The sequence below is a fragment of the Musca domestica genome, unplaced genomic scaffold, assembly GCF_030504385.1.
Source record: "Musca domestica strain aabys unplaced genomic scaffold, Musca_domestica.polishedcontigs.V.1.1 12, whole genome shotgun sequence".
In the NCBI taxonomy this organism is placed as follows: domain Eukaryota; kingdom Metazoa; phylum Arthropoda; class Insecta; order Diptera; family Muscidae; genus Musca; species Musca domestica.
The window spans coordinates 5544337-5571063 of NW_026712155.1; the positions used below are offsets into that span (position 1 = coordinate 5544337).

Genomic DNA, 26727 nt, shown 5'->3' on the forward strand with positions numbered 1-26727 from the left:
TTTTTATTTAAAAAAAGTAGACATAGGATTTGAAGACCTTCGCCATTGAACAGACCTAGTTTTTATTAATAAGTGATGGTGATATACCTTTGAATAAAATGGGTAAATATTTGGTAGTCTTGGGACTGTAACAAATTTGTATCCCTTTTTAAATTTAAAAACAAATCTGCAGCTTTTCAAACACAACTTTCAGATTTATCGACATGACTGTATTTGAATCATTTAAATTAATTAACGATAGACAGAGAGGAAATGTAAAGGAGAATGTGTAAGACAAAATAAAAAAAATGAAGCATCATTACCATATTACTCACTTGATAGAATAGGTAAGTATTCTTAAAAATCAAGCGAACATCTGCTATAAATGAAGCAATGTCCTTATAATGATTGGGACTTGAGGGATCCAGACGTGTGCGTATGACATCCAGTGACATTGGACTGTAAACAGAGACAAAGAAGCATAATTAATAATACATTAGTTTCACAACATTTCATAATATACTCACTTGCATATAATTTCATAGTATGCCGTATTTGATGGTGGCTCTGGCTCACGGAAATGTAAACTTTGTTCATATTGGCAAAACAGCTCCAAGCATATACGCTGCAGTATCTGCAATTCCAAACGGCTCAGTTCACCGGCATTCTTTTGCAGATTTTCCGGATTACTGGCCAGCTCCTTGAGATTGACACAGAGTAGACATTGCCAGCTTTCACTCTCGTCCGGCAATGAGGAAATAGCAGGAATATGGCAATTCTGATGGAAAACTTTGGGACACTTGTCACAGCACATCAATTCGCCGCCATCCAAGCAAACGGCACACCAATCCTCATTGGGATCATCTTTTTCGGTAGTTTTGGTATTATTATTATGGACTTTTGATTAGTTATGTGTTTGCATAGATATTTATTTTTTTATATTTTATTTATATATTGATTTTCATTTAATTAATGGCAACATGAATTAGATTTTGGTTTGGTTGGTCAAACAACAATGAGCGTTTGGGGTTAATGATTTGGATTATTATTGATATATTTTGAGAAAAGAAATAAACAAAGCAAAGTTACGAGTAATTATAAAAAACTACCAGCAGCTAAAATTATTACTTTAATTGGTTAATTATTTGAAAAAAGTTATTATTGGATTTCGTTAAGAAACACAAATTTGTCTAAAAAAGGGGGATTGTGTTTTCTCAGGGTATTTTGTATTGAAATCTGGTGTGTTTTTAGAGTTTAGCAAAAATGTCGATAGTTAAAGAGGAGGGAACATAAAATACTTGTATATATGTGTGTGTGAGAGAGTTACTGGATAGGGGCATAATCAAACTAAACCAACGGGAAGTAAAAGTGCATTAAAAGTTGGATACGCTGAAAACATACCTTCTTGTGTATTGGATAAATCGGTTGAACTGTGGACTTGAGGCGATGTAGTTTTTGTACGTCCTTCTGGTAGTACCTGCACGCCATTTGAATCCAATTTAGCAATGGTTGCCATCAAATCATTTATGGAATCATCACGAACTTTATCAATGGGTTCGGTGAAATCCTTAGGATTCTACAACACACAAAGCAATGATCATGAATAATTTTTAAAAAAGACAAAAGTTTTCGTTTTTTCTCACCTCATGTGTACTTGGACTTGGTGTCTTGGGATTTGTGGATGTTACATTTGGCAGGATTGAAACGGCTGGACTTAAACCCAATGATGCAGCATTTATGAGAGAATTGCCACCCGAACTTGAACCACTACTGCCGCCCGGCATTCCATGGCCCGGTCCACTAGCCGATGTGGGAGGCGTTGTATTCTTGAGAGTATTTGGTGATTTGAGAGATATTTTAAAATTTTCATTTTGGCGACCGTTGGCAAACCCCATTAAATTAGGACCTTGTTGGGGACAAGCTAAAGAAAGGCAATTTTATTAAATGGCTTTTACAAATTGAACATGATCTCCTTACCTTGAGCGGATTGAGGTATATGCCATTTGGCCATGTGTAAACTACCGCCACTATTGCCACTTAGTTGGGGCGATGTTTGGGGATGGCCGGGATTGTAGTTGGGTTGGTTGCCGTGAAACCCCATGTTCTACAAAAATAAAATACACAAAATATTAAATTTAGTCCTCTTCATGCGCCAAATATTTATATTACATTTTGCATGGGTGAGTGGTGCATTTGTGGCCTTTGCATGGGTCCGGGTGAGGGTATTTGACCGCCAACTGGTCCGCTGGAGGCCATGGCTGCCACTGCCGCTTGTTGCTGGGCATGACTTGACATACGTTGATAGGTTTGAAATCGAGCGGCAGCTGCTGCAGCCGCACTGTTATTCATGAAATTCGGATTACTTGGTCCACCAGGCGGCGTGGGGGGAAAATTCTGCTGATGTTGACCCGGTGGACCTGCCATAAAATGCTGACGCATTTGTGGACCCATTTGCTGATGCGGTGACGGTGCTCCCTGTGGTCCACCAGGATAACTTGGTGGTCCATTGAAGGGTTGCATGTGAGGCGGTTGGTTGGGACTTTGCGCAGCTTGATTATTTAGCAAGCCACGAAGGCTGATGTCTACAATGGAGGAGAAAAGGTAAATCATGTTAATAATAATTATAATATAAATTGATAAATCCACAAAAAAACTGCAGAATATATAACATTTCTTCATTTTGAATAATTTATTTTTTTGTTGCTGTTGTTGTTTCAGTACACAAACTTACCCATATTTTGAGGATGTGTTGATGAACTAACATGGGGTTGTCCTCCTTGTCTTTGCATTGCCAATGTTGGTGGCATTCCACTATAACGCACTGTTGTTGTCGTTATTGTTATTATTGTAGTTGTTGTTGCCAATTAAAATGCAAATAAATAAAGAAAACAGAAATAATGCAAATATTATTATATAACCAAGAACTATTTTATCTCCGTTGCAAAAAGCAATTTATTTCGTTTTTTTAATGGAAAAATACTAAAACGTGTCTTTGTGAACGATTTTTGCCTACCCTTACCTGGCCCCTCTCCAGCAAAGTTACGGCTCATTTGCATATTATGAACGTGCTGTTGCTGTGAACTACTGCTATACAGGCCAGGGCCATTTTGGGGACCGCCAAATGCTCCCGGAGGTGGGCCACCCGGTGATAGGCCCGAGGGCATACCCGGTGGCATACCTGGCCTTAGGGGTGGTGCCATATTGGGGCTGGGCTGTTGTCGCACTTGTTGTGGGGGCGGTGAGGGCTGTGGTGGATACGGTTTGCCATCAACCAGTATGCTGCCAAGCCGGGAAATTTCTGCAAAGATTGGGATAACATTTCAGTGAATAATCGACATGAATTTAAAGAGTATTTACCTTTTTGTAGTTGTTGTATTTGACACATTTGCAAATCGATACGCAGTGGTATATCTGGATTGGGTATATCGGCACGCTGACACTTGAGCTTTTGCAAATGACGCACTAACGATTTCTTGCTCGACAATATGGCATAATCGCTGCCCTTGTCCAAGACATTGTTGATGAACTCAATGCAATAGTCGGTGTTGTCGGATAGCGAGATCAACGAGTCACGTTTGTCGATAAGCAGCTTCAGCTTGCCGTCACACACCTCGTTGAGACGCATCACCAACTGCTTGCCCCGCATGTTCACCGTGTTGGTTATGGTCACCACCATGGCGGTTATTTCTTTGATTAGCTCCTTCTTCTTGTCCGATATGACTTTTTGCCGTTCGGCGATGACTTGCATGGCCGAGGAGAGCAGGAAACGTTTATAGTTGATTTCGGCAACCATTGAATTTATGGACTGTCTAGTCTCTGTGGCTATCTCGTGGGCAAACTTGTACTTGTGATCACGATGATCGGATAGCTGACAATCGCGGCAGGTTAGTTTCTCACAGGTTTCACAGTACAGCGATAGTTTCTCTTGCGGATGCAAGTTGCACATGTGTAGTTTATCGACGGCCGAACTGGGCGATTGTTCGCTGTTAGCCTCCTCTTTGGGTTTGATCGTGTGATCCTTGGTGATCTTTAGTCGCTGATGGGCTTGCACACAACTATCACAAATATATTCGGAGCAGTCCACACACCACGATGTGGCAATGTTGTTGTCCGAACAACTGCTACAGGGAATATTGGCCGATGCTTTGCTGCCACCGGACGAGTCATTGGCATCGCTCAACATTTCGCCAGCCGTACAGTGTTCGATCAGAAACTGATTATCGATGATGAATTCATTCTGTGAGGCCATATTACACATGGGACAGTGTATTAATGGTGGCATTGTCCGATCCAGCTCGGAAAATTTTGTGCTCATACATTGGGCACAGGTGACATGTAAACATTCGAGCAATTTGGGTCGGTCATTGATGCCCAGGGTTTGTGAACAGAATACACATTTGGTTGCAATCGGTTTGGAATTATTCGATGATATTGAATTTGAGGTGGATTCCGACTGCAAGGAAAAAGAGGAATAGTTAATAAAAGTAGTTGAAATGGGTTGTAACCGGTCTGAAGAATTCGAGATAATTAAATATAATCCATTCTTCATGTTCGGTTGTTTAATAGCGTTTTATAGTCAGTATTTTTCTAGAAAGTAATTATTTGACATCTAATCTTATCTTGGTCTTGGGGGGGACCAGCTGCGAAATTGATTTATTGATGTGTGATAAGAAACCACTTCATTTTATTTGATTAGGTTGTTTTCTCAGAATTGTTTTCTTATCTTATCTAAAGGACTATGAGATAATATTTATGAGTGTGTCGCTATCTTTAAGCATGTGTTCAATCAAAAATATGGCGGAGGATGTGGTATATTTTCCCCTTCTATTGTGGCTTTTGATGGACTGAAAATTGTTGTTACTTTTTTCAATCAGTTTAAAGTCGAAAGCTTGTCGTTCGATATTAAAAAAGTTTTCATTGGGTGGTATACAAATACGGAAAGGGGGACAAGAAAGGCCATATAAAGCTAAGATACAATACAATATGTAATGTAATGTAATGTAATGTAATGTAATATACATCCAACAATTTGTGTTAGGCCTTTTTATTACTCAAAATACACAATTTTTTAAAATTTTCAGACCTTCAAGGCTTTATTTATTTTTAAAGTTGTCTCTTTCTCGGAAAGGAAAAATAGGAAAAATTTTACCTTTTAGACAAAAAGTCTTCGAAATATTTCATTTTGAATCTTGCAGAGGAGGATATTAGTAAAACCATTGAACAATGTGCGGCTCACATCCAATTTTTCTGACCAAAACTATTTCAGCGTCTCCATATGTGAACCCTTGAAAACAATATCAAATTTCAGAATTTTAGTTCTATCTCCTCACTTAATACCAAATTTAGTAGCATTTAGTTCGAATATCTAAAACAATTAAAAAATTAGTACCCTTTAGTACTGTTCGAACAATTATAGAACGCATTTGCAGAACCGCCACCAGATACCAACAGAGACCTCAATAACAAATTTCGGTACTCGAGATCTATCCCCCCACCCAATTTGGGGCCACATCCAAAAAACCACCTCAATATCTTAACCAACGACACCAACAGTATTCATTATTTAAGCCCTATCACTTCACCCAATACAAATTGAGTACTTTTCGTACAATTATTGTACACATTTCCAAAATCACCTCCATATCTCGACTCCAGATGCCAACAGAGATGTCAATATCAAATTTCAGCTCTATTCCTTCATCAACGACACCAACAGTATTCATTATTTAAGCCCTATCACTTCACCCAATACAAATTGAGTACTTTTCGTACAATTATTGTACACATTTCCAAAATCACCTCCATATATCGATTCCAGATGTCAAAAGAAACGTCAAATTTCAGTATTTCAGCTCTATTCCTTCACCCAAAACCAAAATTTAGTAGCATTTGGTTCGCATATCTTAAACAATTAAAAAATTAGTACCATTTAGTACTTTTCGAACAATTATAGTATGCATTGCCAAAACCAACATTCGATACCAACACAGACCTCGATATCTAAATTCGGGATTCCAGATCTACCCTTTCACCCAATACTAAAATTTGTGTCACTTAGTATTTTTCGAACAATTATAGTACACATTTCCAAAATCGCCTCAATATCTTAACCAACGACATTAGCAGTGATATCTATATCAAATTTCAGTATTTCAGCCCTACAACAGATCTATATCAAATTTCTTATTCCAGCCCTTCACCCAATATAAAATTTAGTTCTTTTCGTACAATTATAGTACACATTTCCAAAATCACCTCCATATCTCATCAATTCCAGATGCCAACAGAGACGTCAATATTAAATTTCAGTATTTCAGCTTTATTCCTTCACTCAATGCCAAATTTCGTACCATTTAGTACGTTTCGTACTATTTAGTACTTTTCGTACTATTTAGTAATTTTCGTGCTATTTAGTACTCTTCGTACAATTAAAGTACACATTTCTGAAACTATCTCCATATGTCCAGGCTTCACATGAACAGGCTTCACTATCTAATACAAATTGTACCAAATGTAGTACTTTTTGTGCACTTCCAGAACCACACTTCTACCGCCAACAGGGATCCCAGTACAAAAGTTACAGCTTCATCCGAAAACCAAACTGTTCCAAATTTTGTACCATTTAGTACAACTTAGACACATTTCCAAAACCACCTCCATATATCAAACTCATTTTCCAACCTTGATTCCCATACAAACTTCAAATTTTTAGCTCTATGCGTTCACATAATACCAAATGGTACCATTTTAGAATTTTAGTTCTGTTTCGGTTTTTGAAGCATTCGTAACCTTAAAGTTCCAATTTCTAAAAAACCTTTGATATATCTATCTATCTTGCACCCAATCTGTGATTCTCATTTCATATTTCAGAATTCTAGCTCATTCCGTTTGTCTAATATTTTCATTCAATCTTTAATACTTTTTGTATACTTTTAGTACGAATTTTCAAAAAACACAGCCTTATCACATGTCTAAGTACCAAGACTGATAGTGGTGCAAAATTTCAAGATACCAAGAGTCCAAGATTCTCGGTCAGTCAGTTATTTCCTTACCCTTTTATCCCTATTGGGTATACATGGTGCTATAAACGTCCTCGCATACTAAAACAAAAATCCTTTCCAAATTGTAAATCATATTTCCTGGATATCTTTTGGATAGGTATTTGATAAATTAAAATTTATAACCCGAAAGGTAGTTGCCCCAAAGCCATACGACCGACCGACCGAAGGAGGAGAGAGTTTGTTCCCTTTCTCGCTGCTAACAATGATGTATGGACATTTTCATTTCCTATACCCCTCTTGTTCTTCCTTGCGGCCACTGCTGCATCCATCATGCTCCCGCCAACTCCCTCCCGCACCACCACCCTTTGTCTTCATTTAACTGTCCATCGAGCATGATGAATGACTTGCATGCTGAGACATGGTCAGTGGCAAACGTTTCGGGGCAAAACTACTACCAGCAAGCAACCAAGCGAGCGAGCGAGCGACTGAGACTCCAACTTGTATGCAGCCATAGGAAAGCGGACACTAAAACCTTAACCGAGACTACTGGCTAATGTTGTATCGCACGAGTGTATGTAATGCGATTTTTTGAAGTCTTGAACGTTTCTTTTTTGGTTTCCTTTTCTTTGCGGTGGATATATAGTTCGTTTGGAACGCATTCTATGGCATCCTTCTTCATCTTCTAAGATCTGACTACAGCAGCTCATAACAACAAATGACATTGGTATGGGTTGTGTTTTTATATTTCGATTTTTGTAAAATATATTGTAAAGCTGCAAAATATAATATATGTATGTATGTGTATGTGTGTGTGGCATGTGCGTGCATTACTTTTCAAAATGGATGGTGTCAAATGATTTATGAATCACCAAACGCCCAGTCAGAAATACACGGCTGGTCGACCAGCCAGCAGCACTGGCATGGTTGTATGGTACGCCCGTACGCCTAATGGCATTAGTGTCTGGTTCCGTACAGAAGACTGGCAGGCAGTCAGGCAGACACTTACTTGATGAATATTATGACGATGATGAAAATAAAAAACTTTCTCTTTCCATTTGGAAGCGAGCTAGCCCCAACGTACCAATACATCAATCCTCACATTTATTCACTTGACGCGCTCACGTTGTCAAAAAGCAAGGGCCTGTGCGCCGTCCCACCATTCTGTCGCCCACTCCCCTCCTCCCCTCTTTCCACCTCTCCATTACATGCTGCTCACATATTTCGAAATAAGTGATGTGTTAAATGCTACGAATGTTTCGGATAGTTAACTCATGTTTCCTAATTTAATTAGTTTTAATTATTTTCCATCGTTTATTTCGTTGTACTTCGAATCGCTGAATTATGAACGAATTGTAAAGCCATTCATTTGTGTGGCATGAAAAACATTTCAAAATTGCAAGGAATTTGCTGTTTCAAATTTTGAAAATTATTTAAAAATGTATTTAAATTTGGAAACAAAAATCTAGATCCGGTCTATTATGATCAGGTCAATGCCCTGAAACTAAGTACATGGTGTATCCCACTATTAATCAGAAGATCGGGAGTTCAACCCCTCCCCATCGAAGTCGAGTCGAACAGAAGAATCCAGTAGCTGCAATGAATGCGGGGCTTCAGCTGAGTCAATTGGGTCCAAAGAGAATAGCTAAAACAAACCAATGTACTTCGAGCTCCTCAGTTGTTCTATAAACTAATACCCATCGCAATGTAAAGGAGGTGAAGTGCCTAATACTGCAGGTGTCAGGAGTCCCTATGACCGCAAGATAAAGCATTGCAATGTGGTGCAAGGTTATATTCAAATTAAGCGTGGCTTACATGGGGAGTTGTTTTAGTATCTATCAGCCGGGAGCCTGTCCCATAGGCAAGAGCTTTAGAGAGGCTACTGTCCTTATCAAGATCTCACCATTCCCAAATATGTTTGAACTATTGGTACTCATACTTCGGTTTGTAGGCGTTGATAGACGTATTATATTTATCCGAAGAGTACTTTGGGGTTAGATCGGAAAATAGATATCCACACACTCAGTAGACTTCAGTAGAGACAAAAAAGGAAATATCGCCTCTGGAGACACCGAAGCCGGCAAGGTTGACTCAGTGAAGTCGTTCTGACGTCGCAGAGGCCTTGAGATTTCTAACAGCAGTACACTATTTGTTTCAGGACAGCATATTTAGCAAGTTTTATAAAAAAAAAAAACATTTTCCAAGGCCTATCAAAACCAGATCTAAGAATAACTCACTCGAATTCGAAAGGAAGCAAAAAAAAATTGAGCAAAATCAATTTTTCAATGTTGCTCCAATATTAGTGAGCATATTTTCCTCGTTTTTGAGTTTAAGCAAAATTTGTTCAAAATCGAGCAGATTCTACTCTTGTCGAGCACTATTTCAGTTTTTGCCATACCGTTGTTGTATTTTTATGTACAGCATGAAATAAAAAAAAACTTCAACAAAGTCAAAAGCCAGAATTTTTACATTTTTTTAAATTTTATTGAATGAAAGCAAAAAATGTCGGAAGTAGCAAAAAATGTCGGAAATAGCATTACATTTTGAATAAGTTTAGATTTGTTCGAATTGGTCAACTTTGGCACGAATTATGGCCTTCAAGCGACCAATGAAACCGTCACACGCTGTCCGAACGTTGCTTTGCGGTATTTTGGCCCATTCCCGGCGAAGCGTTTGCTTGAGGTGATCGACACTTTGGTATTTTTTGGGGTCAACCTTGCTTTCCAAAAATACTCCAGACACAATAGTCCAAGGGATTGGTATCCGGAGATTTTGATGGCCATTGTGCGCTGGAAATTAAGCGAGGAATCTCATTTTGTAATCATTCTTGGGTGGCGCGTGCTGAGTCCTGTTGGAATGTCCAAGGTCTGCGGCCAAAATGTTTGCGGGCACAAGGCTTTAATACACCCTCCAGAATATTTTCGCGATAATATTCGGCATTTATTCTGATGCCACAGTCGATTTATACGGGCGGAGAGCGACCATCGGCTGTTGTGGCGGCCCACACCCTCACCATGGCCGGAGCTTGAGTTCTGGTGGCCAACCGAAGGTGCACATTTTCAGCTGACCTCTTGTCAAGTAAACACGATCATTTTGTTTGTTTACAAACTACTGGACAACGAATTTTTTCTCATCGGAGACGGAGAAAACCAAATTCGGCAGTTCACCACTTTCGGCCAAGAGAAGCAACTCTTTAGCTCTTTTGAGTCAATTTTCTTTCTGTTGCGGTGTAAGTTTTTGTACTTTTTGGAATTTCAATGGCTTTAAACCGAGCTCATTTTTCAATTTTTGCCGAATGGAATATTGCGATATGTTCAGCTCACGAGTCATTTTCCGGCCACTGCGTTGCGGGTTTCGATCAAGTCGCTTCTTTACTGCTGATGTTGCTGTTTTCTTCCGTCCACTTTCTTAACGTCGGGCTACGCTACCAGTATCACGGTAATGAGCGATGGTAGGAGACACAAAAGATTTTTTTTTTTAAATGCTGCTCTAACGATAGCCACTTGTGGTTTTCCAGCCAAACGTAAAGAAATCGCACCATCACGCTTGAATTCCATCACGAATAGTTTTTTTTTTCTGGAAAATTCTCAACAAAATGCTTTTGTACGCTTGTAAACAATATAATGAGCAGTCACTGGAATAATTTTAACAGCTTTCGGACAAGTGGCTTAGAAATGACAACAGTCTAAATTTGGTTGCAGTTTTTTCATCTCGCCTTGTAGCTGGGTACCAAAATTGTCAAATTTTAATCGGAAAGCTTAAAATTTCGTTCGAGTAGTTTATTAATGGCCCCCATGCTTGAAAACATTTCATATTGTCAAACCAAAGGCGTGTTGTTGGCATTATGGCCTTCTTAAGTAAAGGCCCTAAAAGTTTTTATGACATTCATCACGAATGCAACAATGACCATAAAAAGAAAAAATGTCGAAATCTGGCTTAGTCATTTCAAGGCGCTTTAATAAAGTCATAAAAGTAAGTATATGACCACGAAGAAGGATGAGCAAATTCTTCACAAAAAAATAAAAATTGTAGATTAGGCGAGATGGACGCCGTTCCCAAGGTGGCAAATGTTATACATGGTACAATAAACAAGGTAAGCCTGTGCAACCATATATTTGATTTCATTTTCAAAATTATACCATTGAATATATCATTATATATTTAAAAATCCATTGTATATACACAAAGTAGAGATGCGAACTTTTTTCTTTGTAATTAAATTTGATAAGGTAAATTAAATGTAGAAAAATGCAGAGCTGGATATTCTCATATTAAAACGAGACAACTTGGAAATAATTGTGCCATGATGTCAAACTAGGAAAAGTAAAATTAAAAATATGTTCTTTATCAAATTTTTTATTTTACATTCTTTTCCTTCATAAAAATTATAAACTTTTTCACAGAACAGGAATTTAACCCCAAAGCATCCAATGTAAATATTAAGTATACTATAATATAATAAAATTAATAATTTTGGTTTTAAAGTTAAAAAATTGACTTGGATTGAGGCATTTCCATTAAATATTCAACAATTTGAAAGAGCTTCGCATTTTTTTAATGGCATCTTGTCATTGCCAGTTATCAGCTGGTGATGGTGCTGCTGCTGCTGCTCGAACACAGAAGAATATGTTGTAACATCTATGCATCCATCCGTCCATCTATCACTCATATCCATCAGTGTCGTTTCGCTGACACATTTCACTTCTATGCTACGTTTTAATGTTCGAAATTCTCGCACTGATGTTGTTTTTGCTGTTCTCAGCCAGTCACAGCTGTGGTGCAACATTTTGGCGTTGTTGCTGTTGTTGTTGAACGTGGACGTTGGTAAAGTCCAAAAATAAATTTCCTTATTTGAAATTTTATACGTTTGTGTGGATGGAATATATTTTTTTTTGGATGGTTGCAGTTTTTGAGGGGGCCGAGGGTTTGAACACTTAATTTTTATGATTTATGAGTGAAATCAAATCTAAGAACAGATCATAAATTTCAATTGTCATTCGATACGTTTTTAAAGTTTTGGAAAAATGTGGCTTGCCTGAATAACGTAAAAAAATATTGAAAATATTTGTGGAACTTTTTTGAGCTTAGAAGTCAAGGAATTCGAAAGACATCATTAATGAAATATTATGCAATGCATCTTCTTATACTCATTCTGAACACCAATTTTTTTTTTCAAAATCACATGATTTCAAAGCATTGAACAAGTTCAAAACTTATATTTAAATCTCTTTATTCTTTCTATTAATTTTAAAAATGCTAAAAATATTAAATTTTGTAAAATATTTCATTTTTAAAATTTGGAAACGTTGCAGATTTTACGTTGTTATATTGCTCAGCAACTAAACACTGGAAAAAAATATGCCTACTTAGGTTGATTTTTTTTAAGACAGAAAACAAAAAATACTTTAATTTTTTTACATTCGATAGATGTTGACCTAGATTTTAACCTTAAAAGGTGAATGTTGTCTGTAACGTATATTTTCCATGCACGCAAACTGAAATAAATGAGTGTAAGAAGAAATAGTATTTGGTTATGTTTTATACCCTCCACCGTACATAGTAGAGGATGGTGTAATAAGTTCGTTATTCCGTTTGTAACTCATCGTAATAATAATTTTAGACATGACAAAGAGATAATAAACTGCAACAAAATCTAACGCCATAATTTTTAATTTTTTTTTGTTCAATTTTATTGAATGAAAGCAAAAAATGTCGGAAATAGCATCAAATTTTAGAATAAGTTTAGATTTGCTCGAATTGATCACCTTTGGCACGAATTATGGCCTTCAAACGGCCAATGAAACCGCTGCCCGAATGTTGCTCTGTGGTATTTTGGCCCATTTCCGGCGAAGCGATTGATTGAGGTGATCGACACTTTTGTATTTTTTAAGTGCCAACCTTGCTTTCCAAAATACTCCAGACACAAAAGTCCCACGGATTTGTATCCGGAGATTTTGATGGCCATTGTGCGCTGGAAATGGAGCCAGAAACCTAATTTTGTTACTATTCTTGACTGGCGTGTGCTGAGTACGTTGGTGCTGAGTCCTGTTAGAATGTCCAAGGTCTACGGCCAAAATATTTGTGTGCTTAAGGCTTTAACACACTCTCCAGAATATTTTCGCGATAATATTGGGCATTTATTCTGACGGTCGATTAAAAAACCGATAAATAGTTTATCACTTTCAGCCAAGCGAAGCAGCCAAATACTAAGAAACCATACTATCACGCTTGAATTCCATCACGATTTTTTTCCTGGAAAATTCTCACCAAAATGCTTTTGTACGCTTGTAAACAATATAATGAGCTGTCACTGGAATAATTTTAACAGCTGTAGGACGAGTGGCTTAGAAATTACAGCAGTCTGAAGTTGATTTCAGTTTTTTCATCTCATCCTGTAGAGGTCCACGATATCGTATAGCCTCCACATAATGGTATCTCCCAATATTCGGTATTTTTACAATCTTAGGGACAGTTTTTTCAAATTTCGTATTTAGAGTTCGTAATGGGAACTGCAGTCTATCTATATGCTCCATATAACTGTAACTCCCTATATTCGGTATTTTGACGATTTTGGGTACAATATTCACCGAAATTATTTGAAATTTCGTATTTGAAGTTCATAATAGGTACTACAGCTTGCGACAGAAAATTGTCTATGCAGGTCTAGGTCTTCGCATAGCCCCGATATAACGGTATCTCCCTATATTTGGTAGTTTCATGATTTTAGCTACATTATTCACCGGATTTTTTTCAAAAGTTGCCTATGCAGGTCCACGCCTTCGTATAGACCCCAATATAACTATATTCCGTATTTTTAAGATATTCTAAATAATTTTTAACGGATTTCATTTTTTGAAAATTTCCAAAATCGTTTCCAATGGTGGAGGGTATTCAAAGTTCGGCCCGGCCGAACTCACTGCTTTTTTATTTGTTCATTTTGTATTGGCAAAGATCTCTCTCGTTAAAAACCGAAAGTTTTAAATAACGACATTTTGTAAATTCTCCGCTTAATATGACAATGATACGGAAAGATGTATGTTGGTTTTCCAGGACAAGTCTACATGTCAGGACACATTCGAGTTGATTTTGAAAGATAGGATGGCTTTCAGAGGCATCCTATCTACATTGATAGTTAAAAGAAGTACCTGGAAAATCCTACCAATGCTGTCCAACTTGTAAGATCAGGCCATGTAAAGTTTTTTACAATCGATTAGAGCTTTTGCGGTATCCTTTATCTTGGATCCGTCTGTATATCTTAATCTTCGAAATATTCGCTGGAATTCAAGCGGAGGCACTCCAGAGAGTTAAAACTCAATTTTTCGATAAGAGCGAGCGCCCTTGGCTCGGTTTGGAATGGGAGTAAATTTCGCTCGAAAATGAGCGGATTTTACTTTTGACGAGTGCTCTTTTAGTTTTTGTCATGACGTTGTTGTATTTGTAAGCATGTGTATTTTCTCAACAAAACAAATTCGTTGAAGAGCACTGTCGCATATCTGTACCAAAAAAGGAAATGATAATGTTGTTAATTTTTTTGTTTTTTTTGTTTTTGTTTTGTTTTTCTACCTAAATTTCCCGATCACTTGGTTTTGCTGTCCATGTTAAAATCAGTGGTTAGGATGTTTTTTGGTATGTAGTTGCTGGGGCCAAAATTTACGTAATACATCCTCTATACCCTTATTTGAAGATATGTTGGAGAGTTTTTCAGTGTAAAATGACCTCTCATAGAATATCCCTAAACAAGCCCACGATGGTGTTCTATATTTTCCATAAAGAACAAATAATACATTTTGTAGCTTCAGTACTTTCCAAGGACATTATCAGGTTTTTGCTGTTGGTGATTTATATCAGCAAAGCTACGAATGCGGCGAAAGGGTCTGTACACTTTTCGTTTTGGCGAATGATCATTTCGCATACAACAAAAACAACAACTACGCGCATTGTAGTACAACCAACAACAATGCTCTCTGCAATGTGGATTTAGGAAGGAGTGGGGAGTGGGGGGAAATGAAAGATAATCAATCAATAAGATTTATGTGAGCCATACAAACTTAACTCAGATAATACTAATCAATCTTAAGCTGTCACACACCACCACTACTACATACCTACATAAAATGGCGTACACATACAACTTTTGACTTTGCATGTAGTAGTTGTGAACTACCATGTGTAGATGGATGATTCTGCAACAAAGCACAACTGTACAATAATAATAAATTTTTAGAAAAAAAATGAATATTTTGTTTTATTTCTCTGCAAAGGCCCAGAGTCAAATCGAGCTGACCAAAAGGCCGACAGACCAGCCGACCAAACGACCGACCGACCGAACGTGCAGCACCACTTAAATTCAAACAAATTGAAAATTTAAATTGATTTTGTTGCTGTATGGCACTTAAAATGAACTTGTACTCGTCGAGTAGATTGCAGAGCACAGCACAGCAAATTTCAAGTGGTTCGAGTTAGGGGTACTTTTTGGGAATAATAGGAAAAAAAACAATATATATATATGAATATCACAATTAAAAAATCTGTATTTTTTCAAAAATGATTTTTCGTAGATTTTGTTTTTCTGGGAAAACAAGAGATAACTAAGGTCAAAAGTCATTCGGTTGTTATGTACTGCTTCATGACTGTTTTTTTTTGTTATAAATATTATCGTTTCGATTATCTGTTTTCATTTTGCTTGAGAAACAAACCTCCAGCACATCGGGGCTTGTCATAAAATTTATTGCCATCATAAATTTAATAGTTTGGCAGCCAGGCAGGCATGCAGGCAACCCGGCGAACAGGCTATCGTGGCAGGAAATGAGAAATAATTATAAAAAAGAGTATTACCCGCCATAAATGTTTGGTTTGATAAGAAGAAAAACTAGAAATACAGGATGGATATTTGTTGTAATGACGATAGTTAGAGTGAAGTATGGGGTAGTTTGCACACGGATTGTTCGAGAGTTAAAAAATGATTTGGATATATCAAAGGTTTTTCTAAGTTTTTTTGTTTGTGTGTAGACTACAACAAGGATGTCTTCAATCCATAGAAAACCCCCAGAATCCCTCTACAGGGTGATGTGAAGAAACTGCAACCAACTTCAGACTGCTGTCATTTCTAAGTCACTTGTCCGACAGCTCTTAAAATCATTCCAGTGACAGCTCATTATATTCTTAACAAGTTTACAAAAGCATTTTGGTGAGAATTTTCCAGAAAAAAATTTTTCGTGATGGAATTCAAGCGTGATAGTGGGATTTCTTTATATTTGGCTGGAAAGCAAGAAGTGGCCATCGTTAGAGCACTCCAGAATTTAAATGTGAATAAATATTTTGTGTCTCGCTACCATCGCTCGTTACCGTGATAGTGGTAGTGTAGCCCGACGACAAGGAAGTGGACGGAAGAAAACAGCAACATCAGCAGAAATGGTTCGAAAAGTAAAAAAGCAACTTGATCGAATCCCGCGTCTCAGTGGCTCATGAGCTGAACATATCGCAATATTCCGTTCGGCAAATATTGAAAAATGAGCCATTGAAATTCCAAAAAGTGCAAGAACTTACACCGCAACAGAAAGGAAATAGACTTAAAAGAACTAAAGAGTTGCTTCGCTTGGGCGAAAGGGTGAACTGTCGAATTTGGTTTTCTGCGATGAGAAAACATTCGTTGCCCAACAATTTGTAAACAATGAAAATGATCGTGTTTACTTGCCAAAGAGATTAGCTGAAAATGTGCACCTTCGGTTGGCCACCAGAACTCAAGCGCCGGCCATGTTTGTTGTTGTTGCAGCAGCTCATACAGCTGTGTTCGTTCTGTTTCCATTTTCTGACTCCTTGAAATCTGGTTCTGCCTCTAAGTCCAGTCTCGAAAAGAATGCAACCGGTATGGGTTGTGTCTATAACGAGACTGGAGCTAGGTGAGTAGGTTGGGCCGGACAGCGAAATGTCATGTGTCATGCGTGTCATGTGGGCCTGTGCCACAAGATGGACTGGGCTGGCCATGATGATGGTATGGGCCGCCATAACAGCCGATGGTCACTCTCCGCTCCTATTAATCGACCGTGGCATCAGAATAATTGCCGAATGTTATCGAGAAAATATTTTGGAGGTTGTATTGAAGCCTTGAGCACGCAAAAATTTTGGCCGCAGACTTTGGACATTCCAACAGGACTCGTCCCTATTGCTCTCAGCACGCGCCACCCAAGAATGGTTACAAAATCAGGCTTCTCGCTCCATTTCCAGTGCACAATGGCCCCCAAAATCTCCGGATACTTATCCGTTGGACTATTGTGTCTGGAGTATTTTGAAAAGCAAGGTTGGCACTAAAACATACCAAAGTGTCGATCACCTCAAGCAAGCGCTTCGCCGGGAATGGGCCAAAATAGCGCAGAGCAACATTCGGGCATTACATTGGCCTTTTAAGGCCATAATTCGTGCCAAAGGTGACCAATTCGAACAAATCTAAACTTATTTTAGATTTGATGTTATTGTCGAAATTTTCTGGTTTCATTCAATAAAATTAAAAAAAATGTAAAAATTATGTCGTTTGACTTTGTTGCAGTTTTTTATCTCTGCATATAAACACCTCTTGGAGGCCTCGGTAGGTATGGTTATATGTTAATCTAAAGAGTGATTTTTTAGCTACTATATTTTTGGCAACACTGGTCTAAACCGCTCACAGATGATATATTCCCTCAGTAGCCATGTGGCTGAAGGTATAATATTCTTCATTATCAATAGGTTCAAAACAATGGATACTCAAAAATTTCAAAGCAAAACACCAAATGTCCAGGTCAAAATAAGGGGTGAATACTCTGTTTTTTAAGTAGTGTTGGCTGCCAAAATATAGCAGTAATTTAGTAAAGTCTGTGTGTTCCTACACGCCTTTTGGTTCTTCTAACTTTACGTCAATTAAAGATCTTTTTGTAAATTACGTTTTAAAAATTTCCATTTAAAATGAAATATAAAGCTTTCAAATAGTTTTAATATGGCGTCTTAAAGTTCCAAGGGTTATTTGCAATACAATTTCATGGAATAACGAGAATAAAAGGAGCTGTGGAGAAGAAATCGCTAAATAATCAAAAAATTAAAAAAATCGCAATAACAACAAAAATAAATAACATCGTTGTCGTGATACGAATATCACGTAATTAGAAATTTGAAATCGTGATTGTTATGGATTACAAATAGTCACGTTTTGTGGTGGAATTCGTTTTTTTTCTGTTTTCCTTCTCTGCCTTGAGACTCGGTAATCGTTGTTGCCACTCCCTCTTCTTTAGATTGAAACTTTAAATGGTTGATGAGAACGAACATCAGATGTATCCAACTATGTATTTACTTTATTGATTTCTTCGCTAATGGAATTTGAGGAGACCACTCACACACTTGCACATGCACACACATACAGAAGGAGAGAAATGGCTAATTACAAAAAATGACATGAGGCAAAAAAAGTGTTCATTTTGTAACGGTGAACTTTAATTATATTTTAATTGATTGATTATTCTTAAGAGGGGCCTGGATTACCGGCAGCATTTGCGGAATGTTGTGACTAACTGAGAACAAGTAATTAATGGGTAATAATGTATTAGATTTTCAAATATAATTAATTACATATGTTTTTAATTTAATTATAATTTTTAAATAAATAATACCCATGTCATTTTTATTTATTTCATGAGTCTTCATAGCTTCCAGTTTTGTGTTTAGCAGAAAAGGTAAAATAATGAGTTACTCCTTCAAAAATTGCAAAGTAGGAGAACTTACTGTTCCCATTTCCAAGTAATGAATAAATTTGGTACAAACCCGAAGGGATGTGGTTCAATGCCAGAAGAGGATAAAAAGAAGAGAGGATTGTGGGGTAAAATAAAACTTTTTATACCCTCCACCACATATAGTATGTAGGTTCATTCCGTTAATAACTCATCGAAATAATAATTATAGACTTAACAAAATGTATACATTGTTGATCAACGTAAAAGTCTAAGGCGATTTAGCTCTGTCCGTCCGTCTGTTGTAATCACGCTAGAGTCAAAACAAATGAAGATAGAAAGCTAAAATTTTGCGTAGTTCAATATTTTGTCTGCAGGCAGGTCAGATTCGAAGATGGGCTATATCGGTCCACAATATCCTATAGCCCCACACAATGGTACCCTTACCCCCGTATTCGGTATTTTGATTATTTTCGCCATATTTTTCAATGGAATTGTCTGAAAATCTACACAAGGAACTCTTCGTGACTGCTTTACCACCTGAAAAATAATTGTCAATATAGGTCTACGATATCGTACAGCCCCCATACAACGATACTCTCAGATATTAGGTATTTTAAGATTTTAGGCACATTTTTCAATGGAAATGTCATTAAATTAACACAAGGAGTTCCTTTTGAGTACATAACCCCCTGGAAGAGTATTATCTACTTAGGCCTACGATATCGTACAGTCCCATATATAACGGCACCCCCCAATAATCGGTATTTTGAAGATTGTTGCCAAAATTTTCAATAAAATTGTCTGAAAATCCGTAACTTACCCCCTGGAGGAGTATTGTCTATATACAGGGTGAGATAAAAAATCTGCAACAAAGTAAAACGCCATAATTTTTACATTTTTTAAATTTTATTGAATGAAAGCCAAAAATTTCGGAAATAGCATCAAATTTTAGAATAAGTTTAGATTTGTTCGAATTGGTCACCTTTGGTACGAATTATGGCCTTCAAACGGCCAATGAAACCGTCACACGCTGCCCGAATGCTGCTCTGCGGTATTTTGGCCCATTCCCGGTGAAGCGCTTGCTTGAGGTGATCAACACTTTGGAATATTTTAATTCCAACCTTGCTTTCCAAAATACTCCAGACACAATAGTCCAAGGGATTGGTATCCGGAGAATTTTGTGGCCATTGTGCGCTGGAAATGAAGCGAAGAACCTCATTTTGTAACCATTATGAGTCTGAGTCCTGTTGGAATGTCCAAGGCCTGCAGCCAAAATGTTTGCGTGCCCAGGGCTTTAATACACCCTCTAGAATATTTTCGCGATAATATTCGGCAATTATTCTGACGGCAATGTCGATCGACCATCGGCTGTTATTGCGGCCCACATCATCACCGTGGCCGGCGCTTGAGTTCTGGTGGCCAACCGAAGGTGCACTTTTTCAGCATTTTTCTTTGGCAAGTAAACACGATCATTTTGTTTGTTTACAAACTGCTGGACAACGAATGTTTTCTCATCGCAGAAACCCAAATTCGGCAGTTCACCACTTTCGGCCAAGCGAAGCAACTCTTTAGCTCTTTTGAATCTATTTTCTTTCTGTTGCGGTGTAAGTTCTTCCACTTTTTAGTATTTCAATGGCTTTACACCGAGCTCGTTTTTAAATATTTGCCGAATGGAATATTGTGATATGTTCAGCTCACGACTCCAATATAACGGCTATATTCGGTATTTTTAAGATTTTAACAGAATTTTTAACGGATTTAAGTTTTTTGGAAAATTTCCAAATTTGTTCCAAATGGTGGAGGGTATTCAAAGTTCGGCCCGGCCGAACTTACTGCCTTTTACTCAACTTATTTTTCAACTTTTAGTAGTGAAAGAATAACTACATACCATTGTAAAAATAATGGGTTAGTAGGTTGATTTGTAAGTAGTCACGATTACCAAAAACAGGTTGGAGAATCCATTATTTCTAAATGAAAATTTTAGCTGGATGGTTACCTTGATGACCCCTTCCCCCACTAGCATAGTGTAAGGATTCCGATATGCTTATACCATTTAAAATGAAAATATATATTTACAAAAAGTCATTTAAATACAAAAATAAAAATTCGTTTAACGACAACAAGTAATTGTTGAAAATGTCCTCAAGTAGAAAGTAAATGCCGTGCTAGTTCTGCAATTATTCCCATTAAGTGTCATTACTGGAACAAAAAAATATATAAATGGCAACAACAAGGACAATTGTAATTTGCAATATGTATTTACATTCGTGCAATTTGGAAAAACGTTCGATCTACTATTCGTCCAGCCCAGCCCAGCACAGAGCACAGCACTCGTCATATTTCACATGGATGTTTATTTTTATTTCGTATCGATTTTTTTATAGCCATTAATGCGGCAATTTCCATTACAATTGGGAATGTAATTAAATGGTATTTGGCAATATTATACAACAAATGTGTACTACGACGCATTTCCAGTGAAATTTTCACTGGCTGTGACGATGACGACAACGACGACGATGATGATGATGATATCATTATTAAGTACAGGCGGATCAGGCAATTCCAAATTACATAAATTGGAATAAATAATCGTATCGTACAAAACTCCATAATTAAGGAAATTATATAATAGCATTTGTTCATGTTTTGTAAAATAAAAATAACTATATTTAAATTACGATTTAAATGGAAACAATCAAGGGAAACTGCAAAGATATCCTTAATTTATGTGGAAATGGGTTTAAAACATATAAACCCCCAGAGTATTGCTGAGTTTGTCAATTTTTACGGATAGGCTCACAGCAAAAATTTAGTAAGCTGAAGAGTACCAGCTGGGCAAAAATAATGGATACTACATACCCTGTACACTACAAGTAAGCTAAAAATAATACCTTATTGTCCGAAAAAAACTACCCAGCAAAAATTTGGTGGACAACTACCTACCCCCTGCATTACCAGTATCTCAAAGATAACAACAATCAATAGGTGATTTTAAGCTATTATCATTAGGGCAACACTGCGCAGATGTCCCAAACCAAAATACCACAAATTTTAATAGCGATGCCAATATTCTCCTAACATTTTCAATTTGAATATTCCGACCATATTTTTTATTTTTTAAATTGCATTTAACAACTCTCTCTGAATTATACTGCATAATACTGAGAATGTGTGTAGATTACGAAAAAAAATTGTTTCAGCATTTGTGGATCCTAACCTTGTTTTAAAATGTCACTTTAACCTCTAAAATTTAGCAAATGTGGAGGTACCTTTATATTGGGGATATAGCAAAGAGTGAGATTTTTTCTATAATTTAACTAATTTATATAAATATCATGGTACTTTTTCCAAAAATTTTGTTTTCGATGTTAGTTATAACAAAAACATCTTCAAGACGGAAAATTTTTAGCCCAGCAATTCGATACCCTATCCCAAACATGAATGTAAAATTTCAGAAAAATCGATTGAAACAATATGGTTAGGCTCTTCAAAGAAATAAAATCGGGGGTAGGTAATCGGGCGAAATGTTGCAAAGAGTATGAACTAAGCGGATGAACCATTTGGGGCACAGTCAACATTTGCATGAAATAATCTTCAAACATTACATTTTATGAACAGTGTTATCAGTCAATGTATTTTTCTAAATTTTATTTATTTATTTTTTAAACCTTCCTATAGCTTTTAAAAAATCACCCTATAAAACCAAATACATTTTTCTACTTTATTTTCGATTTTTAACAATTGGAAATAAAAACACCCATTCCTTGTCTGTTTCATTCATTCCTCCCAGGTGTGATTCTCTTCAATTCGACATAATTTTACTCTCTACTCGAATCCGATGTGAAGACAAAAAAAATCATACTCTATTTTTCGACGTTACTCGAATATAATTACGGGCTTTCGGTGGATAATGCTGTTGAACTTTTCAAAAAAGCCTATAGTGGATGAGATCGTTGAATGGGGGCCAAACCAAAACTGGAACCTATTTAGGCAATTTTATGCTTCAAGGATTGTCATCTACCAAATTTTCTTAAATACCAATTTTGAAACAATTTCGTGGGTAAATGTGAGTAGGATTATCAATATACCGAAAATCATGGGTCTCGTAATATCTCCGCTATAGGAAAACATGGACCAAGATATTCAATGTTCTGTCACCGGAGCTATAACCCATTATGAAGTACAAATACCAATTTTTAGACAAATCCGTGGACAAATGTAGCCAAAAATCATCAAAATACCGAATATCGGGACCTAATACATTGTTTCGCCACCGGAGCTAGAACCCATTAGGTTCAACAAATACCAATTTTTAAACAAATCCATGGGAAAATATGGCAAAAATCATCAAAATACCGACTATCGGGAAGTTGGACCTAGACAAATCCGTGTAGAAATGTGGCAAAAAAATCACCAAAATACCGAATATCGAGAGGTACCGTTATATGGCGGTTATACCATAACGCGGTACTATATATATAATATTTCACCACCGGAGCTATAATCCGTTATGACCTACAAATACAAATTTTTAGACAAATCAGTGCAGAAATGTGGCAAAAATCACCAAAATACCGAATATCGGGAGGTACCGTTATATGGCGACTATACCAAAACGTGGATCGATGTTTCGCATTTTCAATACCAACCATCCTAGACACAATACAAATTGTTCTGCCAAATTTTGAAGCTCTACGTCAAATAATGTTGGTTGTATAGTATTTCAACAGACAGACGGACAGTCGGCAGACCGACATCGTTAAATCGACTTGAAATTTTATGCTGATCATAAATATATATACTTTTTTGGGTCTACGACGTATATTTAGGGATTTTACAAGCGGAATGACAAAGTTAATATACCCTCCTTTTCAACGTGGATCGGGGCACGAGATATATGGTTTTCATCAAATGACAATATCCAAATCTGAACCTATATTCACCAACACTAAGGCACATGTTTCAGGTCTTAACATGGCCCTGTATTTTAAAATTAATCTGTTATTACGCATTTGGGGCCTAATACTTATCAAATCCGACGACCCTATGTGTGGGAGCTATATCTAAATCTGAGCCGATTATTAACAATTTCAGTGGGGTTCGTATTTGGGTCAAATTGTGTAAAATATTATTTCACTCTCCGAGCGCTCCTTTACGCGATGGACTATAAAATCCAAAGGTTTTCAGAAGATAACGTTGATTACAGGACTTACTTACGATTTTTAAAATACAGAAATCTGTTTTAGCCTCACCAGTAGATCCACTTACCTGAAAATAGCAAAAAGGGGAAAATTGGTTAAAATATATTTTCAAGAATAGATATTTATACATTAAAATCTGTCTCCTCCTATTAAGCTAACGAAATACAAGGACTTCAATTAAAGAAACATCTTTCAACAGCTCACAAAATGTAATCACAAACAAAATTCAATTTTTTATTATTTATTTTTCTCTTTCCCTATCTTTCTGTTTTGTGTTTTAATCCTTGAATAATTTCTGTGATTACATGACGGCAACATTTTCTGACAGAATGTTTTCTATGTAAAATATCGAAATTGCAGCTGTTCATTTATGGCAACGATGCCATGTTGCATGTGAAAAGAGACTAAGTCACAGTTTTATCACAACAAACTATAAATATTGAATTATTTTGTAATTTATCTTTTGTCGTTAATAATTAAAATTCCACCTAATGGACTTGTATCCTTTTTTTCGAAAGCAGTCGTTATCATATTTTGAATAAATTGTCTGCTGTCACGGTTAGTTGCACATTAAATAAGAAGAATGATAAATATTTATATTTATTTATCGGTGTGTTGTATGCAACCGTGTGTATGTGTGTCTTTTGTAAATGTAATGGTTGCCTGTTATTTATCTTGCTGTCATTCTGCACTTGTCTGGATGCAAACATACACAGAGAGCGAGAGAGCATCTTCTTCTTATTTGCATCGTCATGGCATGCATTTCATCTGCAGAGAGTGGTGTACATACCTACATACACACGAAATTTCCCATACTTTCAATGTCATTCAAGCATCATGTTTTTTTTTGTTACATTCAGTTCTGAATTTATGCTGGAAATTACCTTTTAGTGCGATCTGTTCCATCAAATTCCTTGTTTACCACAATTTCTTCGTTGTTGTTGGCTGTTTCTTTTTTTTTTTTTGTTGCAACAACTGTCATTTGTAGGGATAATGTAGGGAGATAAGCAAATCCCCTGGATTGTGATATAATAAATGATTCAATACTCCCAGTAAAATGCAATATTTTTGTTAATCCCTTAGCGAGATATACATGTGTATATACACATCGTTTCTTGTACTACATGGAACGAAAATGGGGATTAAAATCCAATTCTTAAAATTTCAGGAACGAATAATGACAACTCTCAAATACTCTCTTCATGGCAGCAAAGAAACACAATAAGAACTCTTAAAAGGAGAAATAAATATCTTACATCCAGACAAATTCGAAAAAAACCGATAACATGTCTCAAAGTTCAAGGGGTTAGAAACGAAGAACTAAAACAGAAATCCATGTAAATGGCGCGAGCTTCCTTATCGATTTAGTTCACATTTATTTCTTACATAACACACACACACACAAAATCTTATAAATATTTAATGTTATTCTTTATTATTTGTTCGATTCCGTTGGAAGAACTTTTCAAAATATCCAATGAATGGAATTCGTAGAGAGAATAATTCTACATACCATTAAAATTGTAAATTTCCTGCTTAGAATTCAGTTGCCATTGTAAATATTCATTTGGATTGGGAATTACAATAAGACCTTTAAAGTATTCAATTTATTTGTACAATGGCATTTGAGTTATGTGTAAAAAAAAAGAAAATTTGCAAGTCAAACGGAAGTGACTCAAAATGGGGAATTTAAAAAGGCAACAAAAGTTCAACTGTACCTAACTTTTGTACCACCACCTTAACCCTTAAAGTAAACCGAAATTTTTAAAATATATCAAACACCACTATAACAAAATTTCTTCTGCCGAGAGAACTTCTTTAAAAGTGCTGGAAAAAAAGGATCATTACAAAATTTGAAAATTTTGTCTATTGATATGGAGAACCGAAGTGTAAAAACGACCTTGAGATAGGCAGAGCCAAATTTTTTACAACACCCCATACATCATATGGAAACTTGGCGTATGACCGATTCGGCTATCCTATAAATTATGGCTCCGAATTGCTCTTTCGAATTCGAGAAAGGAGTAAAATTCACTCAAACTCGAGCATGAGTTAAAATAAAATAAAAATAAATCGAACATTCTTTATTTCACAATACCTCTCGAAGAAGGACGAGCGAGATGCCTTGTTCGTTTTCGAGCATTTAAGAGCATTATCCACTCGAAATCTAGTAGATCCTACTCTTTTCCAGTTTTAGTCATGCCAATGTTTTATTTGTATGTATGCGTATTTTCCAAACTCGGAAAATCAGACCCTTTCAAGATCATTGTCGAAAATCTGTATGATAATGTTGTTTGTTTTCTTTTTTTGTTCACAATATCCACCGGCCCCTCGTTCCTCTGTTGTTTTTATATAAATATCATTTAATACTGCCAAAACGTGCCTCATTGAAATAACATCTTTACACCCTAGGTCTCTTTGGACCAAATCCGTTTCAGGACATTTGGAGTCGATCTAGCGATGTCCGTCCGTCTGTCTGGATGGTGTACACGATTACTTTCGAAGGGAGTATCCGATTTGGGCCAAACTTGGTAAATAGTCAAACTATTGTCAAACATAGATCGAGTTCGAAGGTGGGTGATATCGGTCCACTCCTTCTGGTAACTCCCCCACAAAGAGTAGAAATTTCCAAAAATATATTTTATTGCACAGGATATCCTATCGGTCCACTCATTTTGGTACCTCCCTTACAAAGGGTCAACATTTTGAATAGCCATGAAGCTCATACAACGCGAAATGAGCATTCCTTTAAAATGTCATGCATCGCAGTACTTCTACTTAAGCAAGATCTGGTGTGAAGATGGTATATATCGGACCACTCCTTCTGGTACCTCCTCCACAAAGGGTCGA

The 26727-nt window shown here is 36.7% G+C and overlaps 1 protein-coding gene across 7 annotated transcripts in view; it reads right to left on the reverse strand.

Moving 5' to 3' along the window:
* Nucleotides 1-26727, reverse strand: part of LOC101901211 (transcription intermediary factor 1-alpha) — a 63264-nt gene that overhangs the window by 3475 nt on the left and 33062 nt on the right. Inside the window, exons 2-10 of one of the 7 annotated variants that reach the window (XM_020038430.2) lie at nt 3337-4432; nt 2999-3277; nt 2711-2800; nt 2149-2561; nt 1957-2083; nt 1623-1900; nt 1381-1555; nt 507-876; nt 315-438 (exon numbers count right to left, since the gene is read on the reverse strand). In XM_020038430.2, coding sequence (XP_019893989.1) covers nt 315-438; nt 507-876; nt 1381-1555; nt 1623-1900; nt 1957-2083; nt 2149-2561; nt 2711-2800; nt 2999-3277; nt 3337-4432 — 2952 coding nt within the window. Of the gene's footprint in view, nt 1-302; nt 439-506; nt 877-1380; nt 1556-1622; nt 1901-1956; nt 2084-2148; nt 2562-2710; nt 2801-2992; nt 3278-3336; nt 4433-26727 lie in introns of all 7 variants that reach the window. The other 6 variants (XM_020038428.2, XM_020038429.2, XM_059118126.1 and 3 more) reach the window with 6 other exon arrangements.